General features: G+C 49.0%; 1 protein-coding gene across 1 annotated transcript in view; it reads left to right on the forward strand.

Annotated features, from left to right (window-relative positions):
* Window positions 1–465: 465 nt before the first annotated feature.
* Window positions 466–25,224, forward strand: part of LOC309550555 (receptor-type tyrosine-protein phosphatase kappa-like) — a 408,935-nt gene continuing 384,176 nt past the window's right edge. Inside the window, exon 1 of the mRNA XM_082250907.1 lies at window positions 466–655. Within this exon, the coding sequence (XP_082107033.1) occupies window positions 595–655 (61 nt within the window). The 5' untranslated portion in view covers window positions 466–594. The remainder of the gene's footprint in view (window positions 656–25,224) is intronic.

Genomic DNA, 25,224 nt, shown 5'->3' on the forward strand with positions numbered 1-25,224 from the left:
AGATACAGTGTAGTTCCTCTTTAAATTGTGACAAAGAAAACTGAGATAGTAAGGAGAAATGCTTCTATGACACCTGATGGATATATAAATAAAATGTTCACTTCAATAACCTACATGTCATAGGTGGGGGCAGGTCATGGGTTCCCACAATATCGGGACTCCTCTATAATCTGCTCCATACTGATCGCTTCCTGAAGTTCTAGTAATTGTCTTTATAGAATACTGCAGACAGATCCCAGGAACTTCCCATAATGAGGAGGTCAGACCATGGTCCATATACCACTGAAAGGTCCCATCAATTGATCCATCCCATAATGAGGAGGTCAGACCATGGTCCATATACCACTGAAAAGTCCCATCAGCTGATCCATCCCATCACACACAATCACTTTACTCCTCACACTGTATATAATGTATAATGATCTGCTTTTATCTTCTTATTCCACAGCTCTGTGTACAAAGCCCACCATAGACAATGTGCACAGACTCTACATAGGCAATGTGTACAGTCCCTCTACAGACAAAGAGTATTATAATAATGGAGAAGTGGTGACAGTACAATGTAAATCTGGATATTATCCATCATCTGGCACAATGAGATGTGACAACACCCGCACCTCTCCAAAGTGGACTCCTCCCACTGTTACCTGTATAGGTGAGTACAACACATGAGATGTCTATCCTATACACAGTATGAGAATTGCACTATGTACAGTATATTCAGAGTAAATATGAACATCCTTCCTTGATAATATAATATATGTTTTACTTTCACTGTACTATGTGTTCCTGGTGGTGGATTCTCCTGCAGTGATGAATTTGCTGAAAAGAGCATGGTGCAGCACTAACATCACACCCCTACTACACACACATTGGTCTTTCTCCAGTGAGATCCCACCTCCCCAATACACAGATTGTTGTTCTCATGGAAATCCCACCCCCAGTACAAAAATATTTCTCCAGCGAGTTTCCACCATCCACCTCATAAATTGCACATTAAACAGTGTCCATGTCTTCCCCATAGACATTGCTCACTGAGCCTGAACTCAAAGTCTTGAGGTTCAGCAGTATTCGCCTTCTATGAAGAAGGAATATTTCTCATTGCTTTCTAGTGTTTTTTTGGTTCATTTTCCCTTTTCATCAGACATGGGCCGAATGACCCACTGTTCCGTTTGGGGCAGAACATTCGAACATCGCCAAAGTTTGTAACCAAATAATGAACCTCATTGAAGTCTATGGGACCCGAACTGGAAAAATCAAAAGTGACCATATTGAAGGCTTATATGCAAGTAATTGGGGTACCACTGAGGTCAGCAAGTCAGAGCGGTCATACAGAGAGCAGAGCAGAGAGCTATACCCACAGGATGATCACATTTAGTGTAAATAACAATATAACAAGGCAAGTAGGGAACATAAGAACCCTAAACTTCAGAAGGGCAAACTTTCCAAAATTGTACTCATTGATGGAAAGGGTAAACTGGAACCAAACCCTGGGAGCACTGACCACAGAGGAAAAATGGGAATGCTTTAAGAACATATGAGGCAAATGCATCTTGCAGTGCATTCCTATGGGAAATAAATTTAGAAGAGACAAAGCCAAACCTGGCTGGCTAAACCGTAGCGTTAAAAACGTATTAGGGGAAAAAAAATTGGCCTTCAAGAAATATAAATCAGAGGACACAGTATCGGCTTTCGAGCAATACAAGGAGGCAAATAAGAAAAGTAAACAAGAAATCAAGATGGCTAAAATCAACTTTGAGAGACAAATAGCGGAGGATAGTAAAAAAAACCCAAAGAAATTCTTTAAATATATCAACAGCAAAAAAACTAGGGCAGAGCATATTGCACACATAATTAACGATGATGCGAGGATGGTTACAGAGGACACTGAAAAGGCAACAGTGCTGAATGCTTTTTTCTCGTCAGTCTTTACACAGGAAAAGGAGGGGTACACTGACCATGACTGTATGGTTAGTAGTAATACACAGGACTTGCCACACAAACAAATCACCAGGCCCGGATGGCGTACATCCGAGAGTACTCAAGGAACTCAGTAAGGTTATATCTAGACCACTGTTCCTGATCTTTGCTGACAGTATTAGGACAGGAGATGTACCAGGGGATTGGAGGAAAGCTAACGTGATACCGATATTCAAAAAGGGGCAGAGGCATATCCCGGGAAATTATAGGCCTGTCAGTTTGACATCAATAGTATGTAAACTTCTGGAGGGGATGATAAGGGACTATATCGTAGAGTATGCTAAAGACAACAACATCATCAGCAGTAATCAGCACGGGTTTACAAATGGGCGTTCTTGTCAAACCAATTTCTTAACATTCTACGAGGAGGTGAGCTGTGAGCTAGATAGGGGCAGACCAGTAGATGTGGTGTACTTGGATTTCGCTAAGGCGTTTGATACAGTTCCCCACAAGCGCTTAATTTATAAAATAAGGTCTGCAGGTATCGACAGCAGGGTTTGCTCTTGGATACGGAACTGGCTAAAAGGGCGTGTCCAAAGGGTGGTAATAAACAGCGCATACTCAGACTGGTCTGAGGTAGTAAGCGGGGTGCCCCAAGGCTCAGTCCTGGGACCAACCTTGTTCAATTTATTCATAAACAGCATTGAGGTCGGGATCAGTAGTTCAATATCAGTTTTTGCAGATGACACAAAATTGGGCAGGGCAATAACTGCACAGCTTGAAGCAGATATCCTACAGAATGACCTGGACAAAATAACGGAGTGGGCAACGACATGGCAAGTGAGGTTTAATGTGGAGAAGTGTAAGGTTTTGCACTTGGGGACTAAAAACATAAAAGCACAATACACGTTAGATGGAGAACCCTTGGGGGAATCAAAAATGGAGAAGGATCTGGGAGTCTTGGTTGATGATAGTTTAGGCAACAGCATGCAATGTCAAGCGGCAGCTGCCAAAGCCAGCAGAATATTAGCATGCATAAAGAAAGAGATGTATTCCAGAGATAAGACTATAATCCTTCCACTTTATAAAACTCTGGTCCGACCGCATCTGGAGTATTCTGTCCAGTTCTGGTCACCAGTCCTCAGGAGGGATGTGTTGGAGCTGGAGAGGATCCAGAGAAGGGCAACTAAACTGATTAGGGGATTGGAGGACCTTAATTATGAAGAGCGTCTGCAATCACTCGATTTATTCTCCCTGGAGAAGAGACGCCTGAGGGGGGACACGATAGCAATTTATAAATATCTCAATGGGGATCTCAGCTTAGAAAAAAAGCTGTTCATTCGAAGGGATTGCATGAGGACTCGAGGACATACAATGCGATTAGAGGAGAAGCGTTTTAACCTCAGGCAACGTGGGGGGTTCTTTACTGTTAGGGCTACAAGATTGTGGAATTCTCTACCACAAGAGGTTGTTTCTGCGGGAAGTATGGTGGCTTTCAAAAGACTCTTAGACGTACATCTCAAGGATCAGGACATTAAGGGCTATGTGAGATGATTACAGCCACACACACCTACACAGGTTGAACTGGATGGACTATTGTCTTTATTTAACCTCACCTACTGTGTAACCATTTAATTTTTGCCATTGAACAGTACTGAGGGGCTGCATCACCTTTTTTCAGCTGGGGTGGTCGGGGTGGTAAAACTTCAGCTCAACTGCCTGCTTGTACTGCCCTATCTAGCTGTGTGAATGAGCCCCTAAGGTCTTCTTTACAAGTGTGGTCTCAGATTGGAACATTCCTCTCTAGGAGTCCACACACTGACTGTCTGACACCCTTTCCATCACAAATTACTTGTTATCTCTTCCAAATGTCCAGCAGCTCAGCACATTTTCTGCAGTCATTCTCCCTGTCACTCTCTCTCTCTCCATGTCACCCCCCTCCCTCTCTCTCCCTGTCACCCACTTCTCTCTCTCTCTCTCTCTCTCTCTCTCTCTCTCTCTCCCTGTCACCCCCTCTCTCTCCCTGTCATCCCCCTCTCTCTCCCTTTCACCCCCTCTCTCCCTGTCACCCCCTGTCTCTCCCTGTCACCCCCCTCTCTCTGCCTATCACCCTGTCTCTCCCTGTCACCCCCCTCTCTCTCTTGCTGTCACCCCTCTCTCTCTTGTTGTCACCCCTCTCTCTCTCCCTGTCACCCCTCTCTCTCTCCCTGTCACCCCCTCTCTCTCTCCCTGTCACCCCCTCTCTCTCTCCCAGTCACCCCCTCTCTCTCTCTGTCACCCCCTCTTGTGTTCTCTCTCAGTCACCCCCTCTCTCTCTGTCACCTCCTCTCGCTTTCTCTCTGTCACCCCCTCTCGCTCTCTCTCTGTCACCCCCTCTCGCTCTCTCTCTGTCACCCCCCTCTCTCTCTGTCACCTCCCCTCTCTCTCTCTTTCCCTGTCAATCCCCATCTTTCTCTCTCTCTGTCACCCCCCTCTCTGTCATCCCCCTCCCCCTCTCTGTCACCCCCCTCTCTCTCTCTCTCTCTCTCTCTGTCACCCCCCTCTCTCAATTAAATTCAATTCAAATAAGCTTTATTGGCAGGACCAAATACATTTTAGCATTGCCAAAGCAGTTGAGTTGGGGGGGGGGGGGGTAATGGGTAATATAAAGGGGAATGGGGAGTGGGTCCATGTAAAGGATTTTTAAGTCCTCAGTTTTTCATGTCCCTCTCAGTCTGTGACACGCTGTCACATAGTGTGTGGCTATTCTCACCATTGGCTCCTCTTCTCCCAGTAGGATTTGGAGTTTCCTCTTCTCTTCTAGAGAATTGAAGTCCGGGATGAAAGTGGAGAGTCTCTGGAAGTGAGTGTCCCTCACTGATGAGTACTTAGGGCACTGTAGCAGGAAGTGGTCCTCGTCCTCCAGGACCCCCTGGTCACACTGCTGGCACAATCTGCTCTCCCTGGGCTTGTAGGTTTTTCTGTGCCGTCCTAATTCCATTTCCAGGCTGTGGGCGCTCAGTCTGTACAGGCTCAGGGTCTGTCTGTCTTTGGGCTCTTGTAGCACCTCCAGGTATGGGGCCAGTTTGTAGTCTCTCTGCAGTGACTGGTAAACAGTTAGTTTCTTCGAGTTTGTTATTTCTTTCTCCATTCTTCAACATATTTTTCTTCTGAATAATTTGTTATGTTTTTTATTTGTGATTTTGTCAGGCCAGACTGTTGGGAGTTTGGGATAGACAAGGCGCTGATGAGTTGTTGCAGACCACCAGGCTTGGGCTGGTTCTTATTGGTCAGTAGGGCCTTATGATGGCACAAGTCAGGACTGCTTTTTTGTAGATGATCCCAGAATGATAGCGCCCTCTTCTGTATTGCAAGAAGTAAGGGAAATCTGCCCAGCTCAAATCGGCAGGCACTGTTAGAGGTGCTCGGTGGACATTTGGATTGGTCTGGGTAGGTGACAGGACCCCAAATCTATAGGTGGTAGTATCTGCGCTATGGAGAAAACAGTGACACGGCTGCTGCCTACCTCAAAAATATAGACTGTGAGGTCGATATCCTAATATATGAAGGGTGGTGAGGTAACTGGCGCTGCCTATGGGTATGTGTAACGAGTAAAGTGTAAATGTCACAGTCAATTGCAGTAACTTATATGCAGAAATTTAGGCTGCTATAGAAAAAAACCTCATAGATAATATAAATAATATAAATATAAAGGGGAGCATCAATCACAGTAATTCATATACAAAGGTAAAACTATATACGGTTATTAAAGGTAAAAACTTATCAGCCATATAAATATAAAGTGCAACAGTGTAAATAGGTGGATGAAAAAAACGATCAAAGAATTATATCAAAGAAATGTGTATATATATATATGTGCTCAGTGTTAAAGATGACCAGATAAGGTAAAGGTACTGGTCTATGGGATATAATTTGTTCACCAAGAAGGAGTAAAATTGGAACAAAACCACGTGTGTCAGCCAAGGCTGAAAAAAGTCTTGAGAGTGTAAGTGATTCCAATATGAAAAAATATGGAATATAAAGAATAAAGATAAAAGTGATTCCAGTGTAAAATGGAATAAATGGCCTAAAGAAATGTGATAAAGTGCAAAGAGGTCCTGTATTGGACCAGTGAAATATATACTGGCCACAGTATTGGTAGAAATGGTCAAATATTAGCAGCAAAAAGTGGTAAAGTGCGATAGGTCCTAATTAGCAATGCTCAATCATCAGGACCCGTTAACCGTATTAGTACAAAAAAAATAATATAAATAATTTATCTGCATCCAAGCACTACAGAAATAAGGTGAAAGAGTCCATAAAGTGTATGAGAGATGGAAGTGAAAAATTCGGTGGGTGATTCTTGCGGTGATCCAGGTATCCCGGTGCCGGGTGAGGAAACAGTGCTCCCCCTTCCTATCTCTCCCACACTCACCGGAAATTTGCACCCCTGCAGGGGTAACCAGCGTGTAGGTGGCAGGGTATGTCCTCAGAAAGGTAATGCTCCTATATGCCAATCTCTCCAGTACCAGATCCTGGATCCTCTTATCCCATATGTATAATATGTAAAGCGAACTCAAATGAAATGCATGTCCAACAGTGACGTTTCCGGGGTCATATTAGGAGACGTACTATTAACAATCTTTTCTCTATCGCTCATTGACAGACGTAGTCTTCTTGATTCTCAAGAGCTGGGTTATGTTGTCTCCGCAGGAGTAGGACTAGGCAGAAAGACAAAACGTTCTGGCTCCACCTTAGTGGCAGTCCCTGAGGGTATATCCTCCCTCTCTCTGCTACAGGGAATCAGTTTTTTTCTGTCTAGTCAGGAGTAAGGACCTAAGTTCCTTGCTGGGATCTTTTGGTCCTGGCAAGATTTTTTTCTTTAGAAAAAACATTTTTTAGGTAGTTTTTCTCCAGTGTTTTTTTCCTGTGAGATCTTCAAGCAAAAACGCTGGACTGGGCGACACTTGTGGTCACCCCAGCCGGCCTACGAGCGCGCGCAGACCATTGCATTGCGCTTGGTCGGCCGCGACACATTCAAGTAAGTATGCGGGGCCGGGCGACGGGCTGGATGTTGAGATCCAGTGGTCACCCCGGTTTCTGCCTACGAGCGCGTGCAGACCAGAGCTCCGCGCTGGGTCGGCCGCGACGGAGTCCCAGTGGAGGGACTGACCTTGCGAGTTAAAAGTCTCGCTTGGACGCCAGGAACCAGAGAGTCGAGGCGTCCGGAGTGGTCCACAACCCCCCACCCCGGTGGAGAGGGTATTGTGAAGAGAGGGTGCCTGTCGGTTTGGTATGGTGAGTAAACGTTCCCTTTTTTCTTTCCTAGTTATGAGGCAGTATGAATTATGGGCCCCTCCATACATGGTCAGTATATATCTGACACTAAAAAGTCCCCCTTGTAAATACAGTATGTGTTTGTGGGAAGTGGACTTGGTTTGAGAGCTAACACTCTACCCAGCAGACTGTAATATTACAGCAGACATAGGAGGTATAATCCTACCTTATTTGTAGTGTATCTCCTGTAGATCAATATATCGCCACTTAGCAGAGATGCAGGTGGATGTGCTGGGAAAACGATTGCCGTAGACCAAGTGCATGTATGTCCTCAGGTCACGCCGGCCGCCATGTTTTTGGAGTCTTATGTCTCTTGTATGGGGGCGGCCATGTTTCATGAGCCCAGCTACCTCGTGGAGAGCTGGGAACGCCGGAAGGCGTACACAGGGGGCGGAGCCACGTCCTTCTACCCGGGAAAAAGCAACAGCTCCTTCCAGTCTGTAAAAGACAGACGCTGACTGCAGTTGGTTGGAAATTTCACTGCATCGGTTGGTGAGCCTTGGGGGTCCCTCTCTCTCTCTGTGGGGATCGAGAAGCAGGTACTCTGAGGGGCGCTATTGCGCTAGGGGGAGACACATAAAAAAAAAAGTTTTTTTTGTTTTTTCTGGCAAAGGTGTCCTGGATTAACATGGACCCTGCCACTCATGTATCTCCTCCGGATCCCCTCGAGGGGTCTGCAGGATCCTCCAGCACCCCACTGACAATTGAATCTTTGTCAGCTATTATGGAAACTTTTGTGTCCCGGGTGGAAGTGGCTTGTCAGGAACAGGGCGCAAGAAAGCGACCCCCGCCTAACCCCTTATTATCTGAAACCTCGGATTCAGACTCTGAGCCTATTTCTGCAGTTGCAGGTACTTCATCTGGGATTGGTGTCTCGGGTACTGTCTCTTCAGACAGTGAGGAGGATGTTTCGGCATCAGCCATAGCCAGAGAGGAAGCGTTGGTAAACGCACTCATTGTATCTGTTCAAGAAACAAATGATACAGGGGTTACAGTTTGTGTGTGATGCGGCGTTAGACGCCACTCCATTATTGGCGCGAGCATCAGTCTCAGCAGTGGTTCTCAGGCGTACACTGTGGCTAAAAGGTTGGTTAGCCGACCAAGGTTCCAAAAAAGCATTGGCTAATATCCCCTTTTTAGGAGAGCGTCTATTTGGAGCCAACTTAGATGAGATCATTAAGGATCTCACGGGTGGAAAGAGCACCTTTTTACCGCAAAATTTTAAAGGTAAAGGAACTCGTCAAAGACGAGGGCCTTCTTTTTCTGCTCACAAGAGGTTTTTTCGTCCCGCGGGTGAAAAGATTAAGTTCTCCAAAGCTCCTTCAGGAGGCGTCAGGGGTCGTTGGTCGGGCAAGCAAAAGCCCGCCCCCTCCAGACCTGAAGATAAATCGTCCAAAGCCTGAAGGTGCGCCCCCACCCATAACTGGGGTGGGGGGACGTCTTCGCCGGTTCCCGGATCCATGGCTTTCCAGAATCCCGGACAAGTGGGTTTGCGAAGTCATAAGGTCAGGGTACAAGATCGAGTTTCGATCTCTCCCACCGGCGCGATTCTTCCCTTCCAATATTCGACTATCCCCGGATCGTTTAGAAGATCTGTGGAGAGCAGTCACGGATTTACTACAACAAGGAGTGGTAGTCCACGTTCCTTGGACAGAACGTTTTCAAGGGTTTTATTCAAACCTATTTACAATACCCAGGAAAGAGGGCAAAGTGCGTCCAATTCTGGACTTAAGGGCACTCAATTCCTTTGTCAACATAAGAAAATTCAGAATGGAGTCCATTCGCACAGTAGCAGCCTTCCTGCATCCAGGGGATGTCCTAGCGTCCATAGACATCAAGGACGCATATCTTCACATTCCCATTTTCGCAGGACATCAGCGGTTTCTACGCTTTTCCGTAGAAGAGAACCACTATCAGTTTGTGGCGTTACCTTTCGGTCTCGCCACGGCTCCTCGGGTCTTCACGAAGGTGTTGGCCCCAATGTTGGCACTACTGCGCCAAAGAGGTATATCGATTCTTGGTTACCTAGACGATCTTCTGCTTCATGCAGAGTCTCCTCAGACCTTGCTAAAAAACATAGAAATTACTATGATTTCTTTACAGGAATTCGGGTGGCTGGTGAACCAGCAAAAGTCATTTCTGGTTCCCACCCAGAGGCTCGAATATCTGGGTCTAATTCTAGACACAGTCAGGACAAGAGTGTTTCTTCCGGTAGGGAAACTCCGAAAGATTCAATCTGCAGTCCAGTTGTTACTATCCAACAGCTGGTCTTCCCTTCGGACTTGCATGAGGGTTCTGGGGTTGATGGTGGCTTCCTTCAAAGCAGTCCCATTTGCCCAGTCCCATACCCGAATTCTTCAGCAAGAGATTCTTCTCAGATGGAATCGGAATCCGGAATCCCTGGACAATCAGATCCGATTGAGCAAACAGACCAGAGAGTCTCTGGTCTGGTGGCTTCGGTCTCCGATGCTCAGCCAGGGAAAGTCATTTCTGCCAATATATTGGACGATAGTGACCACGGATGCCAGTCTATCCGGATGGGGAGGAATTCTCGGTCAGTTATCTGTCCAGGGACTTTGGTCCCCGGAAGAATCCAGGTTACCGATAAATGTATTGGAACTGAGAGCGATCAGACTTTGTCTGATTCACTGGACCGAGCAGCTCAAGGGCAGCCCGGTTCGGATCCAGTCGGACAATGCCACGGCCGTGGCTTATGTCAATCCCCAGGGGGGCACCAAGAGTGTCCGAGCGGCCAAAGAAGTGGCTTGCATTCTTCGCTGGGCGGAACGATTTGTTCCAGCTATCTCTGCGGTGTTCATTCCGGGGGTGGAGAATTGGCAGGCAGATTATCTCAGCCGTCAGACTCTGGATCAGGGGGAATGGTCCCTCCATCCAGACATTTTCCACCAGTTGTGCCTACGGTGGGGCACCCCGGATGTGGATCTGTTGGCATCACGATTCAACAGGAAAGTACAGAGATTCGTGGCTCGCTCCCGCGATCCTCTAGCAGAGACCGCAGACGCACTGATCGCCCCGTGGGGGCAATACCAGCTAATGTATGCCTTCCCTCCTCTCACGTTACTGCCAAGACTTCTTCGCAGGATAGAGGAGGAAGGAATTCCAGTAATCCTGGTAGCTCCGGACTGGCCTCGTCGAGCTTGGTACGCCGACGTGGTCAGACTGGTGGCGGACGTCCCGTGGAGACTTCCTCTCAGGGAGGACCTACTGTCTCAGGGACCGATCTTCCATCCTGCTTTACGATCGCTGGCTTTAACGGCCTGGCTATTGAAACCCAGGTGCTGAAGGACAAAGGTTTGTCAGCTTCAGTTATTCCTACTCTAGTTGAAGCAAGGAAAGCGACTTCCAGAAAGACTTATCATCGTACATGGAAGTCCTACATTGCATGGTGTGAACCTCTGGGGTTCCGTCCACAGACTTATTCGGTTAGCCGAATATTAGCCTTTCTGCAACAAGGGGTTGAGCAGAAACTGGCCTTGAGCACTATCAAGGGTCAGGTCTCAGCATTAGCTATCTTCTTTCAGAAGCCTTTGGCTACTCATTCCTTGGTGCGGAATTTCATCCAGGGGGTGCGACATCTGGCTCCGCCAGTGCGCGCGCCGTTACCACCCTGGGATCTTAATTTAGTATTGTCGGTTCTTCAGAAACCTCCCATTGAAGATATTAGGGAGATTCCTCTACCTACGTTGTCCCAGAAGGTGGCCTTCTTGGTGGCTATCACTTCTGCATGCAGGGTGTCAGAACTGGCCGCTTTATCTTGTCGTTCCCCGTATCTGGTGGTTCATAGAGATAAAGTGGTTCTTCGTCCGAATCCATCCTTCCTACCAAAAGTGGTTTCAGAATTTCATCTGAATGAAGAAATTGTATTACCTTCCCTGTGTCCTAAGCCCAGTCATCCTCGGGAGTTTGCTTTACACTCCTTGGATGTGGTCCGGGCGATCAGGGTATACTTGAAAACGACAGACTCGTTTCGCAAGACGGATTCACTTTTTGTGATCCCGGATGGACCCAAAAAGGGGTTGCCTGCATCTGCTGCGACCATTTCCAAATGGATCAGACAGACGGTGGTACAGGCTTATTCTATTAAGGGTCGGGAGCCCCCGTTCCCTGTTAAGGCGCACTCCACTCGGGCACTTAGTGCGTCATGGGCCTTTCGCCATCAGGCGTCAGTGGTCCAGGTGTGCAAGGCGGCTACCTGGTCGTCGGTGCATACCTTTACAAAACATTATAAAGTTGATGTAATGGCATCGTCTGATGCCTCGTTTGGCCGCAAGGTTTTGCAGGCCGCCATTTGAGGAGACCAGTGGTCTACCTCGAGGGTTTTTTTTTCCGTTGGAAATTTTCATTTGAGTCTCATTCTTTGTTTATAATGAGCCTTTAAAACTTCTAGTTTGGCACCGGTTGGGCCTTCTAGATTGGATTTTGATTTTTGTCAATCCCACCCCTCATTTGTGGCACTGCTTCTGGATGTCCCAGCTCTTGAGAATCAAGAAGACTACGTCTGTCAATGAGCGATAGAGAAAAATGGATTTTTGTAAGATCTTACCGTAAAATCCTTTTCTCTTAAGCTCATTGACAGACGTAGTACCCGCCCCTCTATCATTGAGTTGGGTTGGGTTAAATTCTCTGTTACTGCTTTAGAACAGAACTGATTCCCTGTAGCAGAGAGAGGGAGGATATACCCTCAGGGACTGCCCCTAAGGTGGAGCCAGAACGTTTTGTCTTTCTGCCTAGTCCTACTCCTGCGGAGACAACATAACCCAGCTCTTGAGAATCAAGAAGACTACGTCTGTCAATGAGCTTAAGAGAAAAGGATTTTACGGTAAGATCTTACAAAAATCCATTTTTCCTTTATTGAATCAAATAAGCATATTACTCACATTTAATATCGGTAAACGAACGACAGAGTGTAGGGACCGCAAGACCCTCTCTTGCGGTGACTTCCGGGACGCTGTTTTATCCAACCGCCGAATCTTCTTCCATATTTCCCAGAAAGAATTTTCCTGAAGTGCCTCTTCTAACTGTTGCAGGTTGTTAGAGATTAACTTTTGCCTTTTCTTTTTAAGGGGTTGTTTGTATTTTTTCTGTAAGATGCTATGGGCTATCCTTAGTTCAGTGTTGTCAGGGTCTCTGTGTTTGTTATTGTTACTGTCCGTAGGGTGTTCCTTAATTCTTTGCATTCTTTGTCGAAACATTTATTGGATTGTTTGGTGGGTGGTTTCTTGTAGTTGACTTTTCTCAGTTGGGCTGTTTCTGCAATGGTGTGTAGTATATTATGGAAGTCCTTTGCTGCCTTTTTCACACCTTGTGTGCTTACCCTATAGTTGTTGTTTTAGAAGTTTTCAAGCTGTTTTTTAATGTCAGGTCTGTCAGTTACCTCTCTGTATTTTGTGGCGGACTGTTTGGACCATTTAAATGATGGTGGCAGGTTGCAGAGAGAAGCCTGGTGGCATTTTGGTGATGGATTGTTAGAAGATTTAATATATAGCAGTAGTTGGTTGTGGTCTGACAGGTGTGTTTGTGGGGGTGACTGTAAAGCCATTGATGAGTGTGGGGTTTATATCTGTGATAGCATACTCTATCACACTGCTGCCTACATGGGAGTTTAACGTGTATCTTCCCAGAGAGTCTCCCTTGGTACGGCCGTTGAGGATATAGAGCCCCAGACTGTGGCACAGATTCAGCAATTGTCTTCCATTTTTGTTGATTGTACTGTCATAGCTGTTTCTTTGTATCTGTATCAACTCATGACCCTAATTTGCAGGGCCCAGTATGTTTGTGTTGCCATCAGAACTTATGTAGTTCTTTTCCCTTCCTGTTCTAGCATTGAGGTCTCCAAAGAGGAGCACTTGGCCCAGGGATTGGAAGTGGATTACCTCACCTTGTAGGACCTCATAAATATCTGGTCTGAAATAGGGCTGCACGATATTGAAAAAAAATCACATTGCAATATTTTTTTCTCAACGATATATATTGCGATATTTTTTTGCGGCGGATCCTCTTCGTCGTGTAGGGAACTGGGTGGGAAGTATCACAGCAGGTCAGGACTCACAGTGAGTAGAAGCAGGGCTTTTTTTCTCAGAGAATAGGTGCAGGAACTCCCCATTTCTAAGTCACTTTGTGTCTCCGCCCCCTGCCCACCTCCGAGCACTGACCCTTGTTTCCACCCCCCTACCCAGATTTCAGTACAGCCCCTTTTGGAGAATACAGGGCCAAGTATCATTTTGTAGTGTAATGTATGGAATTTGGTAATGATAGCAAGAAAAGCAATAAAATAGATCCCCCGCAACCAGCAGCAATAGACCCCCTTCCAGCAACAATAGACCCCCAGCAGCAACAACAGATTACCCAGCAGCAAGCATCAATGGAGTCTCTAGCAGCCAGCAACAGTAGATCCCTTCAAGCAACAATTAACCCCCAGCAGCCAGCATCAGTAGACCCTCCAGACCACCTGAGCACCCCTTGCCCTGGCATACATTCAGAGCTGGAGGTGCTGGAACTGCGTTCCCCCGCGTTCCTGCTGAAAAAAAGAACACATCCGTGGGGGGGCAGAAGGACGCCGTGGAAGGAGGGCAGAGAGGGACGCGGCATCTTTTGATTTGGGGGAGAGGGGGGTAAAAGAATATGTATTGGGGGTGCTTTGGAAGGGGAGAGGACCCCCCCCCTCCACCAGCAGAAGTACTCTCTCCTCCCAAAGCAGCTCCCAATACATATCCTCTTGCGCCCCCCCCCCCCCCAATCACTCCATCATGTGTGCTACTTGCCCTTCCTGGTTACTGTGCCCCCCTCCACTGTATCTATAACAATCCACAGACCTCAGATCATCAGCGAGGCTCTGGCAGTGAAATCTCCCTCCTTCCGGGTTCCTTCTCCTGTCTGTTTACATCTGAACATGTGCAGGGGGAGGGGGGTGCTCAGTGAGATGTGTGGGCTGCCAGTGGGGAGAGAGGTGTCTGTTGTTACAGGAGAATGATAGCTGCGAGTGGGACACCGGGCTGCAGATGTCCCGTGTGCCCCCTCCCCCTCCCTTTGGCTGCGCTGTGTGTGATAGTACACACTTCTCTGCCTTCCACACACACTGTCTTCTATCGCATGTTCCGGCGATGTGACTATCGCCCAGGCTCACAACACGACGTTGATGTGAACATCGACTATCGTTCAGCCCTAGTCTGAAATATGGGACTCTGGTGGGGCAATGTATGCTGCACATAAGTAGAGTTTCGACTGAGAGGCAAGGATGGAGCTGCTTATACTAATCCAGATGTGGCTCTCTCCTTTTTTGCTTGCATTGATGTTGTCATGTAGCTCCTCCTTATACCAGATTAGTATTCCTCCTGAGCAGCGACCCTGTTTGATGTTTTTATCCTTTTGTGCGGGGACAGAGAATTCCCTATAGCCGATAGGTACTGTTGGTTTGTCCTGTGCCCGAGTCCATGTTTCCAGGAGGATTTGTATGTCTGTCTCACGTAGTCTTTGTATGAAGTCCAGATCGTTTACTTTGGATCCGAAGGCTGAAGAATTCAGACCCTGAATGTTCCAGCTACTAATTACTAAAGATGTAATTTTGTAGTTATCTCTCTCTCTCTCTGTGTCACCCCTCTCTCTCTCTGTCACCCCCCCCCCTCTCTCTCTGTCACCTCTCTCTCTCTGTCACCACCTCTCTCTCTCTCTCTCTCTCTCTCTGTCACCACCTCTCTCTCTCTCTCTCTCTCTGTCACCACCTCTCTCTCTCTCTCTCTCTCTGTCACCACCTCTCTCTCTCTCTCTCTCTCTCTCTCTCTCTGTCACCCCCCCCCTCTCTCTCTGTCACCTCTCTCTCTCTGTCACCACCTCTCTCTCTCTCTCTCTCTCTCTGTCACCCCCCCCTCTCTCTCTGTCACCTCTCTCTCTCTGTCACCACCTCTCTCTCTCTCTCTCTCTCTCTCTGTCACCACCTCTCTCTCTCTCTCTCTCTCTCTGTCACCACCTCTCTCTCTCTCTGTCACCACCTCTCTCTCTCTCTCTCTCTGTCACCACCTCTCTCTCTCTATGTCACCACCTCTCTCTCTCTCTGTCACCCCTCTCTCTCTCCCTGTCATCACCTCTCTCTCTGTCACTACCTCTCTGTCACCTCTCTCTCTCTCTCTTTGTCACCACCTCTCTCTCTCTCTTTGTCACCACCTCTCTCTCTCTCTCTCTCTTTGTCACCACCTCTCTCTCTCTCTCTTTGTCACCACCTCTCTCTCTCTCTCTCTCTCTGTCACCACCTCTCTCTCTCTGTCATCACCTCTCTCTCTCTCTCCCTCTCTCTCTTTGTCACCACCTCTCTCTCTCTCTTTGTCACCACCTCTCTCTCTCTCTCTTTGTCACCACCTCTCTCTCTCTCTCTCTGTCACCACCTCTCTCTCTCTGTCATCACCTCTCTCTCTCTCCCTCTCTCTCTTTGTCACCACCTCTCTCTCTCTCTCTTTGTCACCACCTCTCTCTCTCTCTCTTTGTCACCACCTCTCTCTCTCTCTCTCTCTCTCTGTCACCACCTCTCTCTCTCTATGTCACCACCTCTCTCTCTCTCTGTCACCCCTCTCTCTCTCCCTGTCATCACCTCTCTCTCTGTCACTACCTCTCTGTCACCTCTCTCTCTCTCTCTTTGTCACCACCTCTCTCTCTCTCTTTGTCACCACCTCTCTCTCTCTCTCTCTCTTTGTCACCACCTCTCTCTCTCTCTCTTTGTCACCACCTCTCTCTCTCTCTCTCTCTCTCTGTCACCACCTCTCTCTCTCTGTCATCACCTCTCTCTCTCTCTCCCTCTCTCTCTTTGTCACCACCTCTCTCTCTCTCTTTGTCACCACCTCTCTCTCTCTCTCTTTGTCACCACCTCTCTCTCTCTCTCTCTGTCACCACCTCTCTCTCTCTCTGTCATCACCTCTCTCTCTCTCCCTCTCTCTCTTTGTCACCACCTCTCTCTCTCTCTCTTTGTCACCACCTCTCTCTCTCTCTCTTTGTCACCACCTCTCTCTCTCTCTCTCTCTGTCACCACCTCTCTCTCTCTTTGTCACCATCTCTCTCTCTCTCTCTCTGTCACCACCTCTCTCTCTCTGTCACCCCTCCTCTATTTCACTTCCCTCTCTCTCTCTGTCACCTCCCCTCTCTCTCTGTAACCCCCCTCTCTCTCTTGCTCTCTGTCAACCCCCCTCTCTCTCGTGAAGGGGGGTGGGGGGCAATACAGCTCCTCGCCAAGGGCGCTGGAGACCCTTGGTACGCCTCTGCCTATGACCACCTCCTGTACCATGTCCACACTTTTACCACTTTTAACCGGAATTTGCTCATAAATATATAAATATATATATAAAGCCCTATATGCTTTCATATTTGTCTTATCTATATATAATACTCTCTTAAAATTTGCTTTAAAGTGCATGGTTTTCCCTTTTATGAACAAGAAAATGAAGGTGTCATGCTGTTGGGCCGGTATAATAATGCTATGGGGCTGGTATGAAATTATTTCCAGAGCTGAATTTTACTCCCAGTCCGGCCCTGGTGTACAGCCTGTATAACAGTGTAAATTTGCTGTCCCCTCAAAATAAATCAACACACAGCCAATAATGTCTAAACCGCTGGCAATAAAAGTGAGTACACCCCTAAGTGGAAATGTCCAAATTGGGACTGAGGTGTCAATATTTTTAGTGGTCACCATTATTTTCCAGCACTGCCTTAACCCTCTTGGGCATGGAGTTAACCAGAACCTCACAGGTTGCCAGTAGAGTCCTCTTCCATGCCTTTATGACGACATCACAGAGCTGGTGGATGTTAGAGACCTTGCGTTCCTCCACCTTCCGTTTGAGGATGCCCCACAGATCCTAATATGGTTTAGGTCTGTAGACATGCTTGGCCAGTCCTTTACCCTCAGCTTCTTTAGCAAGGCAGTGGTCTTCTTGGAGGTGTGTTTGGGGTCGTTATGTTGGAATTTTGCCCTGTGGCCCAGTATGTGAAGGGAGGGGATCATGCTCTACTTCAATTTGTCACAGTACATGTTGGCATTCATGGTCCCCTCAATGAACTGTAGCTCCCCAGTGTCGGCAGCACTCATGCAGCCCCAGACCATGACACTTCCACCATCATGCTTGACTGTAGACAAGACACACTTGTCTTTGTACTCCTCACCTGGTTGCCGCCACACACGCTTGACACCATCTGAACCAAATAAGTTTATCTTGGTCTCATCAGACCACAGGACATGGTTCCAGTAATCCATGACTTTTGTCTGCTTGTATTTAGCAAACTATTTGTGGGCTTTCTTGTGCATCATCTTTAGAAGAGGCTTCCTTCTGTGACGACAGCCATGCAGACCAATTTGATGCAGTGTGCAGCGTATGGTCTGAGCACTGACAGGCTGACCCCCCCACCCCTTCAACCTCTGCAGCAATGCTGGCAACACTCATACGTCTATTTCCCAAAGACAGCCTCTGGATATGATGCTGAGCACATGCATTTAACTTCTTTGGTGGACCATGACGAGGCCTGTTCACCTGGCCACCGTGCTGCAGCTCAGTTTCAGGGTCTTGGCCTAGCTTAGGCCATCTTTATGTAGAGCAACAATTCTTTTTTTTGATAATGGGCTGTTCGCCTGTTCAACGAACACCTGAATTATCGGGGCGTTCGAACGTTTGTTCGGCCTGCTAAATTACCACAATGCACTGCGCCGCCGCACAGTGCGTTGGAAGCCCTGATTGGCTGAAGCAATGAAAGCTTCACCCAATTAGGGCACAGAGCACTGTCAGAGCCATGATTGGAGAAAGTAATGATGACTCTATCCAATCATGGATCATTGCTCTTAGTCAAATCCCACACTATAAAAGTATTCTTTCAATAGCGGCCATTTGTAGTGTAATATGGGCGTGGAGATAGATAGAACAGGGCTTAGTGCCATTAGAGTGCTATATTGTGCTTTTCTGATTCTATTGTCAGTGTAGAATATCAGTTTAGTGTGAATCTAGTGATAGGTCAGTCCGTGTGAGTGTAGTGAGTGACCATTTTTTTTTACAAAAGTGTCAGTTTGTTTTGTCAGGGCAGGTTTACTGCATTATAGTTCAGTGCACGTTTAACGCAGTATATTTCTGTGCATTAGCTGGTGTTTAATGCAGTATATTTCATTGCGTTACTGCATGTGTAACGCAGTATATTTCTGTGCATTATTGCACGTTTAACGCAGTATATGTCTGTGCTTTACTTGCCGTTTGAAGCAGTATATTTCAGTGCGTTACGTGCCGTTTAGCACAGTATATTTCTGTGCATTACTCCAAAACTTGCACTTCAACTTGACTCTTTGTCATGGCAGTAACTACATACTACTACTCTGTGTATTGATGAACAGAGAGAGATAAGCATTTCTTTAAGCACAGTGTCTGACAATGGCTGACCAGAAGTAGGAAAATTGTCCATAGGATCCATAGGATCAATAAGATCAAGTGCAGTATGAAATAGAGTACAAGGAAGTCTGAGATACACTTACCCCTGTGCCTGGCTCGCCTTTACATGGCTTCCATGTGCCCCCCCAGGGAGTTCCATCTGTGGCCCAGACCTGCCAGGACTTCGGATAGCAGGTATTGGCATTGTGTTCATCTCCTGTGTCCCCGTTTTAACACTTGTAGTCGCTGCCATTGTGGGGGGAGGAATAGCAGCCTGTTTGTCTCCCACTCCCTCTCCTACTACTGGAGGCTGGCTGGCGGGCTGACTAGCTGAAGAGCTAGCCAAGGATTGACTGCCTGGATCTGCCGTTAGAGTGGCCATGTGTAAAACCTGACCGTTTGTGTAGTGTGGCGGCGAGGCTCCGACCTGATCCTCTAGCCGCGGCTGCGGCTGTTGTGACTGCAGTGATGGAGTGGGGGCGGAACCTCCAATTCCTCCGATGAGGCTTCGGGTGTCTCCGGCAAGGCTTCCGATTACTGGTGGAAAGAAGCCTGATAGTTTCTGAGGCTGTGGCAGGTCTCTCTTCTTCTGCGGCATACCAGGACTAATAAGGTATGGATTTGGTGGTACAATTGTCCCTTTTCAATAGGGGGAAATAGGAGACAAAGGGGGCTCAAGGCTGACTCAGGTTCAGGCAGACAAAGCAGGCTCAGGTAGACTGCAAACAAACTTCAAGTGCAGACACCGTGCAGGCTCCAGGCAGAGACACAATTTTCGGTATGGATTCCCCTCGTGGTCCAAGAGAGCTCACTCCTCACACATCCTACTCAGAGCTCAGTCACCACACCCCTCCCTTTCCGTTTGAAAATGCTAGTAGAGACTAGTGCACAGTCCACTGCAGCTGCTAGAGTGGCTAAATCTGCCTCCTTGTCTAGGTACACAAATTGGCAGTCATGTGCCCCCAGCCGCAGCATATTGCCAAGTTGTCTCCAGTGGTAATGAGGATGGAGGAGATGATGATGATGAGATCAATGGCAGGATTTGGGTTCCGGATAGAGCAGAGGAGGAAAGTGAGGGAAGTGAGGGTGAAGCACAACCCCAATGAGGCAACCATCAAGGAAGAGTAGAGAGCAGCCACTCTATTCCATCACATTGTAGAGCTGTTATCTCCCAGCACACTTCCCACAGCTCAGCTGTCTGAGCCTTTTTTGGCACATGTGCAGTCAATTGCACTGTTGCAATTTGCAAACTTTGTCTCGAGCACATCAAGCATGGCAAAAACACCAGCCATTTGGGTACCACGTGCTTGACAAGGCATTTATCCCCACACCACTCAGACCATTGGCAAGAGCACCTGAAAGCAACACAAAAGGGACACAATTCTGTTCTTCCTCTTTACTCACCTCAGTATACCCCTGCTATACCTTATGACCTCTCAGCAGCCTCCACCGACAGGGATGATGGTATAGAGTAGGGTGTCCCATGTCCTTGTAGCACATCTGCCAGTAGCACACCACCAGCTGTAGAATTAGGCTGGCAAATTTCTCTGCAGCAAAAAAAAAATAGTCACTGCCACCTACATGCCCAGCATCTAAATGCAGGCTTGTCAAAGCTGCTGGCTTTACAACTTCTGCCTTTCCGTCTGGTGAATTCTGCCCCCTTCCATGAATTTGCAGAATGTGCTCTACCACAATGACAGTTTCCCAGTCCCTATTTCTTTTTCCAGTCCAGCTCTGTACCATCACGTTGAAGGCAATGTTGTGGCATTGTTGGTGTGTCTAGGGACAGGAACCACACCTAAGCAGAGATTCTTGCAGCTCTGCAGAGGCAGGCCCAGAGGTGGTTCACACCATACTAGCTGGAGTCAGGAATGGTGGTGTGTGATAATGGCACAAACCTCCTGTCCGCCCTTAGGCAGGGAAAGTTGACACATGTGCCATGCCAGGCACATGTCCTCAATTTGGTGGTGCAGCATTTCCTAAATAGGTACCCAGGGTTGGAAGATCTGCTAAAACAGGCCAGAAGAGTCTGTAGCCGGCGTGGCCTGACCGTGATGGTGTGAGGACGCATCTCGTGCGAGCTCCTGCTTCCCTGAGCCTGCCGCTTGACCTGTAGCGACCACCGATCATCTACTTACCTACTGGCGATGCCACCGAAGAAGCGACTGTCCTCCCAGCCCCCCGGAGGGCTCTCTGCACGCTCCACGGACCTCCGCGATCTCTTCTCAGCAACCCCTCGGAGCCGCCGCGAGGCGGCCAAGATGGCGGCGCCCCGATCCTCTCCGGCCTCCACGCTGCTCCCGGGACCACCTTCCTCCTCTGGAATACAGCTATCCCAGGTACAGGGGCGCAGCCCCAACCCCTTCTTGCCATATACTGCGGTGTCACCTCACTCCACAGACTCTGGAGACACGGAGGAGGACTGGGACTGGAAGGCCCATATTAAGGCCTTGCCGACCAGGACGGAGATTGTGCACCTGATCACCACTACGGTGGAGCAGTCGGTCACTCAGGCATTGGAGGGGCTGAGGGCGGACACTGAGGCTCTGGGACACAGGGTGGCCTCCCTGGAATCCGGCCAGGATGATATACTGCATTCTCTGTCCTCCTTTCAGGAGGCTGCTAGCACGCACGACACTGTCCTTAATACACTTATGGATCAGCTTGATGATTATGAGAACAGGGACAGACGCCAGAACATCCGCATTCGGGGGCTTCCTGAGGCCACCAGAGCTCCTGACCTGGTCCCCTCTGTTCAGGGTATATTCCGCCAAATTTTGGGAAACAGAGCCCCTGATACCATTGACATTGACAGAGCGCACAGGGCCTTGCTTCCCCCACCGAAAGAGGGGGAGCCACCCCGAGATGTCATATGCAAACTTCATAAGTATGCTGTGAAAGAGGACATTATGAAGGCTGCACGGTCTATGGCTGTGATCGACTTTGATGGCGCACAACTTTCTCTGTTCCCCGACCTGTCTAGGCGGACACTTATGCAACGGCGCTCCCTGCGCCCCCTACTGGATACCTTACGCTCTCACCAGGTGGTGTATCGCTGGGGATTCCCCTTCCGTCTTACTGCCTCCAGGAATGGCAAGTCGGCCGTTCTCCGCACCAAGGATGACTTGCAACGCTTCTGTACTGCCCTGGATGTCCCCTTGACAGACTTTCCTGACTGGAGACTGCAGAGTACTCTTCCCTTGCCGCAACGCCCTGAGCGGTGGCAGCAGGTCGCCTCGCAAGGTGGGAAGCGTCGCAGAGGTTCGCGACGGGGCTCCGCCCGGGCCTCCCAGCACGACTGAATGTTGCTCACTCTCGCTAGAGACTTTCCGGACGGTGGGCTCAACTCAACTTCTGCTGCTATGGGGGACTTGTCTGGGTCCCTCTATTGTTATGGTGGTATTCGCACTAAGTTGTTAAATATGCTTGACTTATATATTGATGGGTTCAGGGTGGGATTTTTCCCCCTGCGGACTGGGGCTGACCCGGGGCCCTTAGGGGCCGTGGGTCCCCCCCAGCCTGGCTACAGGTCATGTTTACTTCATTGTTGATGTTCAATGGCTCGGAGATGCATGGCTCCTCTCACTGGTGGTTCAGTCACTACCCCACAGTAGGTGGCCCCGTGGGTCTGGGTAATCCCGAGTCCTTGAGGGGTTTTTTTTTTTCTCCCTTTTTTGGTTATGGTTAGTTGGAGCTGCCCCCCCCTTTTTGGGGTTGAGGGGACGTGTCCCTTCGGGATGGCTCTCCATGCTGGGGATGGTTTTTGTCTCCTGCTCTCTCTTTTCTACTCATCGTTTCCTCTGTCCTATGTTCTCTGTCTGTCTCCCCCCTGCCCTCTCCCCTCTTTTTCCCATCCCCTTCTCTCTTTTCCTTTTCTTGGGTGGTCTGGGAGGGGGCCTGAGGCCCACGGTGGAGGTGTGGAGCAATGCGTCTTGGAGTTCTTTTTGCTTCCCTTGCTGATCGGGGCGAGGCCTTTGATCGCATGTGGTTTACCGGTTCTTGCCGACTGCCCATCGCTATCTTATGGCTGATGTATTACGAGTGACCTCGTACAATGTACGGGGACTTTGCTCTCCCAATAAGAGGGGTAGGATGTGGCAGGAACTGCGTCACTTGCGCCCTGATTTGCTTTATTTACAAGAGACGCACTTCACTGCCTCCTCCACTCCCCGCTTACCTACCCAGGTGTTTTCCCAGTGGTATCATAGTGTATCCCCAATTGCCAAAGCCAGGGGGGTTGCCATAGCCATCCACAAACAATGTCCCTTTGTACTCGTGGACTCCCTAACGGATCCTGAGGGGCGCTTCCTATTTCTGAAGGGTACGATCCATGGCCACACGTACACTCTTGCTAATGTGTATGCCCCTAACTCTAGAACGGTCTCCTTTTTGTCCTCAACCCTTGCCAAGCTCAAGGGGTTTCGGGAGGGTATTGTTCTCTTTGGGGGGGATTTTAATGTGGTACTTGATCCCTCCCTGGACTCCTCCTCGGGATGCTCTCCTCTTTCTTTTCGAGCTCAGAAGCACCTTCGGAGGCAGTTCAGGGCCCTGCATTTGGTAGACTGCTGGCGGATCCTCAATCCCGGGGTTAGGGACTACAGTTACTACTCCAAAGTTCATGACATGTACTCCAGACTGGATTTGTTCATGGTGGATCAGTACCACCTGGACTCTGTCCTTGCCGCTTCAATTGGGTCCATTACCCTCTCTGATCACTCCCCGGTCTCCCTGACGATCACGCCACCCGGTGCTCACCGTGTGACCCGGACGTGGCGCCTCAATGAAAACCTCCTGGATGACCCCTCCATTTTGGATCAGATTACTGGAGAGGTTCGCTCCTATTTTGAGCTTAACTCTTCGCCTGATGTCTCCCCGTCCGCTGTCTGGGAGGGCCATAAGGCTGTGATCAGGGGGGTCCTTATTTCGCACGGTGCACGATTGAAGCGGCAACGACAGCAGGAGATTTCTGACTTGCTGGATCGTATCCACGATCTGGAAATCAAACATAAGCGTGCCAGGGCTCCTGAGGATGCTCGTTCCCTAGAGGAGCTCAGGAACACCTTGTCATCCTGCCTGGACAGACGGGCCCGGGATAAGCTGCGCTTCTGGGCACACCGTTTTTATGAGCATGGGAACAAGTGCGGTCGCTTGCTGGCCCGAATGCTACATAAAAGGTCGGAAGCCCGTCATGTCCACGCCTTGGAGACTCCTGAGGGCAAAGTTGTCAGTTCCCCTCGCATAGCCACTTGCTTCCAGCGCTTTTACGAGTCCCTGTACCATCTCCCTCGGGCTGGGGGGGGTCAGCCGTCCGACATTCAAGACTACTTGGCAGACTCCGGACTCCCCAGGCTCCCGGATGGGGTCCTGGAGGTGTTGGAGGCTCCCATTACCGAGACGGAGGTGAGCAGGGTGGTATCTGGCTTGCCTGCAGGCAAGAGCCCGGGCCCGGATGGCTTCACAAACCACTATTATAAGTCCCTGTTCCCCGTTCTTGGCACCCATATGTGTACCTACTTTAACGCGGTGTCGGGTGAACGGCCCCTCCCACCTGAGGCGCTGTTGGCCCACATTGTTGTACTTCCGAAACCGGGTAAGGACCCCCACCACTGTGCCAGCTATAGGCCCATCTCTCTCCTCAACGCTGATACCAAGATTTTGGCCAAAATTATGGCGCTTCGCCTTCAAGACCATATCGCGTCCTTGATCCACCCTGACCAGGCGGGATTCATGCCCCTCCGAGAAGCCCGGGACAATACGGTCCGGGCTCTCCATGTGCTCCACTGGGCTCAGCATGGACCGGACAGACTTCCCTGTCTGGCTCTATCCCTGGATGCGGAGAAGGCCTTCGACAGGGTGGCCTGGCCATACCTGTCGGGGGTTCTTCGATCTCTGGGGCTCGGGTCCCGTATGTTGGGGTGGATCTTGGCCCTATATCACGGCCCAAGTGCCAGGGTCAGGGTGAACGGGTTGTTGTCGGATCCCTTTCCCATTTATAATGGCACCCGACAGGGTTGTCCCCTGTCACCCCTTCTTTTCGCCCTGGCCCTGGAACCCTTTTTGAGGAGAGTGAGGGCACTGTCTGACATTGCTGGTGTTACGGTGGGTGGTACGGAGCATAAGGTGTCGGCTTATGCCGATGACCTGCTGTTCTATCTTACCCGACCACAGCTCTCCCTCCCTGTACTGGTACGAGAGCTGGATTTGTTCGGGCGACTTTCCAATTTCAAGGTCAATTATGATAAATCTGAATTGCTACCTGTTCATGTACCCCCCGACCTGGCTTCGACTCTACGGCGATCCTTTGGCTTTAGATGGCGGGAGGACTACCTCCCATACCTCGGCGTGAACATCTCCCCTGACTTGAAAACTCTATATGACAAGAACTTCGGCGACCTGCTGGCGCGTATCCATCTTGACCTGGAATCGTGGGCATCCCACTCGGTAACTTGGTTTGGCCGCATCAACGTGCTTAAAATGACCATACTTCCCCGGCTGATTTATTTGTTCAACACGGTCCCCATGCATTTACCGGTATCCTTTTTTAAACGTCTGCGGCGGGCTTTTCTAAAATTCGTCTGGAGGGAGG

This window comes from Pelophylax lessonae, assembly GCF_965119305.1.
Source record: "Pelophylax lessonae genome assembly, chromosome: 1".
Classification (NCBI taxonomy): Eukaryota; Metazoa; Chordata; class Amphibia; order Anura; family Ranidae; genus Pelophylax; species Pelophylax lessonae.